General features: G+C 38.5%; 2 protein-coding genes across 2 annotated transcripts; both read right to left on the bottom strand.

Annotated features, from left to right (window-relative positions):
* Nucleotides 1-383: 383 nt before the first annotated feature.
* Nucleotides 384-4824, bottom strand: LOC105048211 (probable polygalacturonase). The gene is given in 7 exon segments (XM_073260416.1): nucleotides 384-908; nucleotides 911-1222; nucleotides 1225-1266; nucleotides 1481-1551; nucleotides 2195-2369; nucleotides 3543-3663; nucleotides 4022-4824. Coding segments are annotated over 7 exon segments (1320 nt in total). The 5' UTR covers nucleotides 4346-4824; the 3' UTR covers nucleotides 384-633.
* A 3166-nt stretch (nucleotides 4825-7990) lies between these two features.
* On the bottom strand, nucleotides 7991-11371 carry LOC105048210 (uncharacterized). The gene is made up of 2 exons (XM_010927445.4): nucleotides 11009-11371; nucleotides 7991-8556 (listed from the first exon to the last, which is right to left on the bottom strand). The coding sequence occupies exons 1-2, from the start codon at nucleotides 11189-11191 to the stop codon at nucleotides 8296-8298; spliced, it is 444 nt and encodes a 147-aa protein (XP_010925747.2). The 5' UTR covers nucleotides 11192-11371; the 3' UTR covers nucleotides 7991-8295.

An 11371-nucleotide genomic window follows, 5' to 3' on the forward strand; every position in this document is an offset into this window, starting at 1 on the left:
AGTTAGTTAGGTTATTTATTTTGCTCCTAACTTGAAATGTTTCTAAATCATGGACCTATGGTCCTTAAATATATATTTAAATGAATCCCAATATTCTTTACCAAAATAAAAATCCAAATTATTTTTTCAACAAAATCTCACAAGTCAAAATAGTATTTGATCCAACATTTATAATTATAAATAAGTATAAAGGATTTTCTAACTCTAATAAAGCTGCTGCTTAAGTGAGAGATCTTTTCGGATTATATGAACGTTTTGTTACTCTGCAATAGATCTTATAATAGAAAGTAGGAAAACAAAGGTTAAGTTAGAATGGATGAGACTTGCTGGAAGGCATACTCCATTAGAAAAGAAAACAAAGGTTGGAAGAAATGAAGATGGATTGAATAAATATTTGGAACAATTACAATGACTCCAAATATTAACACAAACATAGCCATTTCATGGGCATCTAAAAACAAATGGATAAGGAAGTGGTCCAATGCTTCCTGACAAAACCTCTAATTCCACATTAGCATCCTATTCTCTAATCAACCGATGTCTAACCCTCAAACAAGTTATTCCAATCAGTGGAAAGGTGAATGCATACATTTCCTACACAACAATAGCATTCAATGAAATGATCAGCAAACATTAGAAAGCATTCGAGCAGAAACCTGACTCAGAGGTTCTGGTCAGTTCTGTGCATGGCCACGGCTGCACCCCAAGGGCAGCCCCACTCACAGCAGCGCACTTCCATGGCGTGTTCTGCGGTCCGCCCCAGAGCTTAACATTAAAGAGACATATCCGAGTGAAGGGTGAGGTCTTGATGCCTTCAATCGACCCAGGTTGCTGGACATTGGTGCCCCAAACGTTCTTGATCGTCACATCATCGACGGTTGGGATTGCATATGGATTGAACTTTTCGTCGGATGGTCGCCCACATCTCCTGCAATCCTGACTCCCTTGCGGACTTTGTTCATGTTCACATCACTGAATGTTATGTTTCTTATATACCCTCCCCTTCCAACGTTGGTCTTGATATGGATGCCAATGCCGGTGTTGAAGAGACTAATGTTCTCTACCAAGACATTCTCCACCCCTCCTGATGCTTCACTTCCAATTGCGATTCCACTGAAGGGAGAGGAGCCTGTCAACCTTCTAATGGTAATGCCCGAGCTAGGACGGCCATAGGCGATGCCATATTCATCCCATCCACTCTTAATAGCCACCAGATCATCCCAGTGGAAATGTAGGAATCCTCAATGCAGACATTGGAGCTGGAATCTGTAATTCATAATTGTAGAAAAGCCCACAGTTTAACAATCTTGCAAGCCCACCGTATACCGATGAGAGAGAGAGAGAGCTCTTCTATGCAAAAACTAATTCACAAGAAAAAGAAGATTTTTTTTTTTTTCGCTTAAAAATTTTATATATGCTATTTGTAACACAAAAATAAAAACAAAAGGAAACCAAATAGAACTACAGAAGTTAATTATACCTGGATCGATTCCATCAGTGTTAGGAGAGTCCAATGGAGCCAATACAGTCACGTATCTTATTACCACATTGCTGAAAGAAAGTAATGGTTAGATTTAGATGAGACCTGACCATCTTTTCTTTCAGAAATCTCATCGAGAAAGCTACAACATATTTTTTTTCTATACCATTGAAAGAGAATTTCGTACAGAGCCAGCATGGAATTCATGCCTTGTACATTTTAACTTCACAGATAATGGAAGCAAGATATAACCAAAAGGTGACGGGAATAATATGCCCCTTAGTTCCTCTTTTGCATTCTGAAGTTCTGGTATCTTACTTCATCAAGATAAGAGACAGAAAGGTATGTGCCAAAGGTAGAAGCAATTGTTCCAAGAGAGCAATTGCTTCAAAAGTAAGGGTTTATTAACAACATGGTCGAGTTCCATTGATCACAAAACAATGAAAGAATAATTTGGGAAATATATGGCTTCTTATATAACTCCAGGTTTGAAAGCTAAAAATTTGTAGGAATTTGAGGTAAATTCTTGTGCAACTGACCCTGAAAATAACAGGATTAACAATTGAAGGATTTCTATGATAATTTGCAATATAAAGTAAAAAATACAGGTATTCATATCATCCGTTCCTTTGGAACAAGGACAGGGTAGAATCCTAGTGAGACTCAGCATCTTAAAAGAGTTAGGAGAGATTGAAAAAAAAAAAAAGAATTCACCTGCAGTAAACAGGGTGAATGTTCCAAAATGGAGAGTTCTGAAGGATCACGTTAGAAATGAGGATATCACTGGAATACATGAACTCCAAGAGATTAGGTCTTGTGAAACGCAGGGATCTTTGTCTCCACATATTCCACCACACTTCACCTTGGCCGTCGATTATTCCTTTTTCACCTGTGAACAAAAGAATCATTATTACATAGATTAAAGTACTTATATTAGTACGGTCCTACATATGTATGTTCACAATTGTCATTGTAAGTAGCAAGCCTGAACTCCTTTAATGTCAATCTCCAGTGTACATGGTTTGTTCTTAACCAAGATTCAGCTCAATATCATGTTCATGAGCTGAGTCAAACTATACAATCAGACTTGGTCAACCTAATGACCCTGAGTCAAGCTAGGATAGCCAGCTTAATTCAGGCCCTTTTCTGTTTACATTGTATACTTTATTGTGTTTGTGAATAAAGACAAAATTATCTGCAACTTCAAACATTTGTTAGTTTATATCTTACACTTCAAAATAAATAACTTGAACTGCAAAGGATTTTGTACGAACTTGGGTGATGTGCTTTGGAAATGTAGGTTATATGTCAGTCTTTTGTAGGTTTACTGTCCTGTGATGTTAACGAAACCTAGGAAAACTAAAGGATCGTGCCTAAGCTAAGGAAAACGGATAAAGCTTTTGGGCACAGGAAGCCAGCAAAGCTCATGTCAGCCAGAAAGACCGAACACAAACCACTAAGCATAAACAACAACAAATCTAAATTCTTTATCCATTCTGATAGCATGAAAGAGAAAATTATTAGCAAAATACAGGGTAAATTGTTGTTATTATATGTGTTCTATCTGATCTGAGTTTATCATTGCTTCGCATGTCAGATTCCTTTTGTTTTGTCTTCTGTCAAGGGCGAGGGCATTTTCTTTATAGAGATCATGTGCTTCTTAGAAACTTAATTGCACCCAACTGAGCAAGAACATTTCGAAGTAATATAAACAGTATCGCCATCAGAAGATTTTTGACAAGAAAAGGGCCTCCGGTGCATGAAAAGCAGAATATGTCTTGCTCAAGATGTCAGAGTTCTAATTACAGCTTGTGGTGTTTCAATTGCAGGGCACTGATAAGACTAAAATGATAGATCCCTATGACACGGAATGGACTTTTTCACTGTTTTTTGCTGGATTAAGAAAAATCCCTCTAACACACCATGAGTAATCTTTAAGTTACTTCTATATATATATATTATTCTCAATACTGCCATGGAAACAATAACTTGCCACTGCTAAAACAACTGGAAAACTCTAGCAAGCTAGCAACATAATAAAAGGAATGTAGCTAGTATAAACCTGTTATTATAACATCACGAATTCCATTCCCATGGATAAGACTCTTATATCTCCCTCCAGGTAGCTCGCGTCCTCTTCCATAAGATGGCAAAGGATCCATCAAGGGCCAGTTCCACGTATCCTGCACCACCCAACTCTAGAAGATTATTTGGAAGAAGAAAGGAAAAAGAAAATCTGCTGTAAATCTTAGAAGCTAGCTTAACTACATGGGTCAACCGAAGAGTTGAAACCAAGAGAGCCAATTAGACACGGCTTCGGTTAAGCATTCCCTCACTAGCCCAGATCCAAATTTTTTGAAAAAAAAGTTACTCTAACAAAGCCATTAAACAAATAAGTTCTTCATGCCCTTCTACTTAGCATCTAGATGAATGCTTCTCTAACTCAAGCCAAAAGATACAATTTTTACCACAAAATCCGGGTCATTGCAAGGTAGTAACTTAAAAAAGAGAGAAAAAGGGCGAAACACAAAGTAGTAATACCATGGTGGCCTTAATAACAGCTCCTCTGGCAAGATACAGGGTCATGTGGCTGGTGAGGTTAAAGCTCCCCGTGAGCCAAACACCAGGAGGAACGTAGAGAAGAGTTCCACCCCTCCTCCTGCGGTGCTGAATCACATATATCGCCTTCATAAAAGGCCAAGTGTTAAGAGTCCTCCCGTCCCCCACCGCCCCAAAGTCGGTAATTGATATCACCTCCCTCCGCCACCTCATTGGCACGGCACCCGAGCACGTCACCTCCGCCACTGCCCCGCCGCATTGCACCAGAAGCGCCACCACCAGCGCCGCCAGTCCCACCAAGACCATCTTCCGTAAACAAAGCTACGAGCTTTAAGAAAGAAACGAGAAGAAAAGGAGCTCGGAAGCAGAGTGGTCAAGGAGAGAGCACCAGGAAGAGCTTTTTAATGAAGAAATCGAGGATTTTAGAACCCCTGAACGAAGAGCAACTTACTCTGAGACTCCAAGAAGAACAATCCAAAACAAGAGAACTTGGGAACCAGGAGTTAATGGAGAGAGAGAAGAGGAGCGAGTGAGTCCAACGACAAAACTCCAGAGCAAGCGATGTTATCTGTACTGATATTGACCCGTGACCAGTAGAGATTAGTCCAATGGGGGAGCACACCACCACCACCACCTTCCGGAGGAGATCTTGAGAGCTTGAGTGAATGTTTAGTGGACAGAACCCGAAGGACTGGAAATTTTTTTTTTTGTTGCTACACTCTGTTGTTCTTCGGTGCTATGGATTGAAGCAAAGAACATGGTAGGAGACAGGGAGTGAAGTGGAGAGGTGGTGGCAGGGGAATCTCTTTTATTTCTGTTCCTCTTCTTTTTATTTAATTGCCAGGCCCGAGGAGGGGTCCTGGAACAGGGATATATTAACTTACAGGCCTGGCCACCCACGCTGGGTGTTCCACATGCTATAACTTTTGGAATGGAGGGGCTTGTGGCTTGAGGTGTAGGAAAACAGGATGATGTTGATAGGTGCTACGATGGTGCAGGCTTTGGGCTTTTGGCCACTGCCACTGCATGTGTTAGTCTTTTGTTTGGGGTACCACCGGGTAGTGGATGAGCTAATCCTAATGCGCGGTATTGGTGGTAGGTGGTGAGCTCGATTGGATCTTTTGACTTTAAAATTTGGCCAACCCACTAGCCTTGGACCAGCCTTCTTGAGTTCTGTCTTTCTGAGTTTCTGATGGCCCGGTTCTCATGGCCGGAGAGCACCGAGAGGTAATTTGGTGGTCTCTGTGTTATGATGTATGCGGTAAATATAGTCAACATTTACTAGCTATTATAGTCACATTAGCAGATTCTTTTCTAAAAGAAATGTGACACTTAAAAACTTGGATGGACGATGCAACAAAATTACAAACATGAGAAGTAAGAATGTCAGGTTTGGCTCTAACGATGGAGACAAAAAAGAAAACCGTGATTTTTTTCCCCCCGTGTTGGGTAAGACTTCTCTTCTTCATTGTCTATTTGAGTGAAAGTAATGTGTTTTTGCCATCCTTGTTTCAAGGGATAAAACGTGACAGAGATCGAGCATTAATTTTTTTTTTTTTTCTTTTTAACAAAACAGCTATTACATATAAATAGATTGAGTAGACTTTCGCATTTATGATGTCTGCCCGTAATATTGACTCCCAGAGATTTCCTTTGTTGTTTTTTTAAATTAGCACTACGCTTGGGCTGCGCATGAGAAGGACGGCTGAGGCAATTGTTGAGGCAAGAGTTTGTATTGTAATGGCAAAATTGCAGACATACCTAAGACACTAAGAAAATGCCTTCGGAAAATCACCGATACATGGGTGCACATATAATATGGGTCTTTTCGTCAAACAAAGTGAAACAGAACTGAGTTTGAGGCCTCTTTGAATTAATGATGAGCACTTAAGGAGTAATATATGGACACCCGTCTCCATTTTAACACGCTTATAAGAGCTCAAGGGTACCTCATCTGCATGTTTGAGAAATGCCAACGCTTGTGGGAGGAAAGATATATGCAATCTCTCCACCTAATTTCTTTGGAAGTTGCAATTCACTACCACATCACATTCTAAATCAACCATGTTCATATAACAAAAGCTATGAACGGTAAACATTATTCGAAATCCAGCAGAAAGCATGGACCACTTAAAAATGGATTGGCGCTGGGGATCACAAACACGACGAAAACTTGATGTGATGCTGAGGCTTGCCACCCTGTGCGCATGAGTGAGAGCAGAGAACCAAAAAAAAAAAAAAAAGAAATAAGTGGAAGCAGAGAAAAAAGATAAGTGGGTCTCCAAGGATTATATTTATATATATCAACCATAAAGGTGGTGGCATTCACAGGCATACCTACCTGATGGCTGCGCATCTTTATTACGCACGGCTAAGATTCTCTCTCTCGTGTGTACCGTATAACGGTATCATGGACTCACGACAACTACAGACATGTATCACTCTTCACGAAACATGGTTCATAGGCCTGGTTTGGTAAGATGCAGTGCGATTTGGCAGTGGTTAAGTGGAATGATGTAGTTCGTGTGTCGGTCTCCTCTCTTCTAATTAAAGGCATGGGTTCGACCCTTTTCAAGGTGATGTGGGATTTTAAAATTGTTACAAGTGAAGTGCTTCCGAAGGTATCTATGACATAACATGAAGATTCTGCCGGATAGCTTTGCTTTGAGCCTTGATAGAATGCCAGAAGAAAACAAAAGCAAGAAGAACGTTATACAGATATTGTAGTTTAGTGTTGGCCGTATGACCTTAATGTTGGTGAAGCTTGTAGTCTGCAAAGATATATACCGATCAGCACCCATACGCATCTTTCATGACAGTAGTTTCCCTGCTCTGCCTGTCTGAGTTAATTATAATGTAACAGCTGCATATGCTAAGAACATAAATTAACATAAAATTTTGAAAAATAGGAGATAAGAGAAATAATACAGGGCTTACTAAATAGTATGTTTATTTTCTTAAATGTACGAAAGAGTCTAATCAACTGAGGATGTAGATAAAAGATAAGAGTTTTTTTTTTTTTAGAAAAAAAGGAATCCAACCGATTAAGGATGTCTACAAAAAAAAAAAAAAAGTATAAATGGGAAATAGGATAAAAGAATGAATAGTCGCTAATTTTTTAATTGTATTTTTTTTTTTTTTTTTTTTTTACATATATGTATTTATAAAGGAGGAAACAAGAATATTTTAGTCTCAAAATTTGATCGACAAAATCTAAACGCTATATCACTTTTAATAATATAGTATAAATAAGAGTTGTTTATGCTAATAGGGACGGACCAGAGCAAGAAAGACCATCCAGGACAAGAATGGGTTCAGCTCACCTCTGGCGGCAATGGAACCCAAAAAATCGGTGATTGCAGGCGTACACATGAACAATGGTAATTTTTCCATAATTTATAAGCCATGGCATCATTCTTCAACTAGTTCATACAGCAACTCCTGCATTTCTTGAGTCTCACAGCTTACATGTGAAAAAATATACAGCAAATGAGCTCACAGTTTACATGAAAAAAACATACAGCAAAGACAACACTACTTGAGGACAGCATGAGTGAAAGATCTAGGTGCCCAGATGAAAAATCAAAAGCATTACATAATTAAACAATCAGCTTATCAAACAAAGGCGTGCCTTTGCACCACTTCCCTACATTGTCTCCTTTAGTCCATGATTGCAAATCAAATCCAGTTAAGAGTATAAATTAGATTCGTCAAAACTCAAAAAAGCAAAGAAAAGAAAAGAAAATATTCTATCCAATCCAAGAAATTAAAAGAAGAAAAGAAGCTTCCATGGCTTCTGGGGCAGTAACTTTAGCCATTTGTAAAAGGTCACACATCAAATGCTTACGGTGTTCCCAATCAGCGGATATCTTAGAGCTTGCACCATCTGTCATAATAATAAATATGACATCAACAAATTACAGCAGCTGGGACAGGTGTAACTAGAGGGGATTGAAAATTTGGAAATTGGACTGCCAACAAACGAAATCAAGATTTACAGTAATCCATGCTAACTGCAAAAGCACAATTTTCTCTAAATTAAGTGTCATGCACTCTGTAGACTAGAATAAAACATTCAACAAACCAAATCAGGAAAACAGAGAACAAAATTCCAGTTCTTCAATGCCATTACCACACCCAAATCATAAACATGTCCCCTCTTCCCGTTTTCCATCAATTTGCAAGCATGAGTTATTATACTCAATATTTGACCGCTGGAGAATCGAATACCATAGTGCAGAAACTCATTAAACAGTCTAGTCCACTTCGTAGTCCTCATCATCATCCTCATCCTCATCATCATCATCATCCTCATCATCTCCCTTATTTAGCAAGCTACCACTGCGGAACATGCTTAGCTCATCCTTTCCATCATCCTCATTAATGAACTCTAGTCCATATACAGCATTTCTGTGTTTTACAACAAGCCATCGAAGCAGACGGTCTTCCTTATTCAAATATTGAAGTTCCTGATTGAAACTAGGTGGAACCATCATAGTCATCTGCATGAGTTGGCCCTGCACATATAGCACGCATTGAGCATATTAGAAAAAACAGAACAGTTAAAACACAATGTTACCATTTAACAACAACACCGACACTGCATAATACGGATAATTATACATCTGGAGGAAGAAAAACATAACCAAATCTGATACACAAACCAGATATTACATATTTACCAACATATATGTCACAAGCAAAGAATTTTGCATGTGCCTTGATAACAAAATACTTAACCATGAACCCCAAGCCTTTCAACATCCGTCCATGTGTACAAATGAGGGTGGGTAATCTTGCCCAATCAAGCAAGAACATGTCAAATAAACAAATAAATAAATAAACACCATTACACAGATAGTCTCCACTTATAGCTCTCAAGCCCAAAGACAACCCCTGTCCTAGTGATAAAGCTTAATATACATAGGAATACAACTGCATGAAAAGAGTAATGATATCATTTACTTGTATTAAAGGTAATGCCTTTTAAAATATTGCATGCTGATTGGGGCATCCCTATTGTTTAACAAAACTGTGTGAAAGTTCACCATATATAATGAGATTTATTCTATAAAAGAATGAATCGAGAGAGATGAAGAGGATATATAAAACGTAAAGTTGATTCCATACATACATACCTTTTCTGGGTAAAGATTCCATATACTTCATTACAACAGCCTACTTCTAAATTCCAACCAACATCTGTTACCACAGTTCTTCTACTCTTTTTTCCTTTCTCTATTCCTTTTTTCCTTCAGTCAAAAAGTGTGATATCACACTAATAATGTTATTCACTGAGAATGCTGTCTAAAATTGGAATTTAACCTCCATGGGTCTACTTGTTGGTCAGCCCACATGTTTTTGTACTTCAAAGTAGAGTTTATGTCTTGTCTTCTTGATCCTATTTATTTCTCCTGAAATTATTCATGCTCCAGCATGACTCAGGATTAATTCAAACACCTTTTACTGGCTTTTGGATAATCCACTACCGCATTCTCAGTAATTATTCAGAAATACACTAAGAATATTTTACAGCAAAATGTAGCAATTGACTGAAAATATCAAGGGTCAACTTGCAGGCACAGGCAAATATTTATACTTTCCCTCACCATCTATACACTTGAAACACATGGAATAATGACTTTCTCAGGGTGACTTAAAAGCCTCCCAATAGTTTCTTCTTCAACACTACACTAAAAATTTTTCTTCAATGAAAAAATTTTTCTACCAGATGTTCATTTTATAAAACCATCATCTTATATTAATTGCAGCAATGCCTACAGAGTTGATGGTCCTACGTCATACGTAAGAAGCATGCATTCTTCAGCACTTGTTCTTATTGTTTTATGTATTAGCATGTTTACTTATTAATCCAATCTACAATAGAAAGATCAGGGGATCCAAACCCTACATCTTTAGTTCCATTTGGTCCCACAGATTTATTTGCAGATTCATAGACCAACATGATTTTGAATGACATGTGGAGTTTGAAGTACTCTTAAAGAAAAAAAGAAAAAAAAAAAAACTGAAGAGAATAAAGAAGAAGGGTTGCTAGATGAAGATTGATAATAAAACTAAATATAACAAAAAAGAAAAACACCAATATTGGTGCTAATTTTTCTGTAGATTAGATATTATATTGTGGTTATGACTAAAATCTCAAACTCATAGTCCTGTTCACTGGACTTGGAAGAGAAATTCAAACAGCACATATTTAAGTCATGGTTACATCAAAGGACAATCTTTCTAAAAATTGCTTATTCACTTTCCATAGGTGGTTCCCAAACAATGACAATCACCACAAAAAAAAAAAAAAAAAAAAAAAAGAACCCTCCATCAAAAACAATTTTTCTGAATAAAGCTGTCCATCGAGAAAAAAAAAACTAACAAAAAAATCAGGAAAACATGATGGACTAAGATGGTGGCTCCTGATTGTTAGGATCTAGTACCACGATTGAAAATAACATTTATTTGTCACGGCACTTTGCAATCATCGTCATCATATCACAGTTATTCCAACCAACATCTCCAATGACGTTAATCTCAGGTTAGACTCCTCTCAAATCCCATTAGGAAAATACAATCCTTTCATGTATCGCCCTTTCTTTTCTTTTCCCGCTCATTTCATCAAACACTGAGGCTACAAAGTAAAGAAACATAGAGACAATCATGCTAAAGGACTAAATTATCCAAATCTCAACTCCAATTTGTTTTAATGATACTTAGTTGCATTCTTGACATCGTCATCCTAGAAGAGGCATAAAAAGATAATTTAATGGATCATCATTGCATAAAACCTGAACATCAAACCAAAAGCACCGTATAGACCTTCATTCATACAAGTGCAAACATGAGCAATTGAATGGGAAAAGAAAAACAAAAAATAATCAAGAAAGAAGGCGACGGGGGAAGGAATGGGCATAAAGATAAAAAAATTGTGGAGATATTTGGAGGTGGGGAGGGTGGAACCTGGTAGTGGCGACCGTCGAGCTTCTTGATCCCATAGCCGAGCTGGACGGTGCCGAAGGATTTGAGGTCGGTGATGACGCCGTTGCGCTGGCAGACGCGCCGGCCCACGCGAGCCACCAGATCCATCAACGCCTCCTTCTTCACATGGGGCTTCGCCAGTAGCAGACAATCGTACAGAGGCATCGTGTCTCCTCTGTCTCTGTTCCAATCAACTCTACCCTTCGTGGCCTCTCTCCTCTTGGGTGCTGCCTTAAAACCCCAAAAACCCTTCGACCTTCTCAGAAGCCTGGAGCCCCGTCGGACGTTTTGAGGGTTGAGGTGGTGCTTAAAGTCATTCCAATCGGTTCCTGTCCCGTCACACGC

This window comes from Elaeis guineensis, chromosome 7 (genome assembly GCF_000442705.2).
Source record: "Elaeis guineensis isolate ETL-2024a chromosome 7, EG11, whole genome shotgun sequence".
Classification (NCBI taxonomy): domain Eukaryota; kingdom Viridiplantae; phylum Streptophyta; class Magnoliopsida; order Arecales; family Arecaceae; genus Elaeis; species Elaeis guineensis.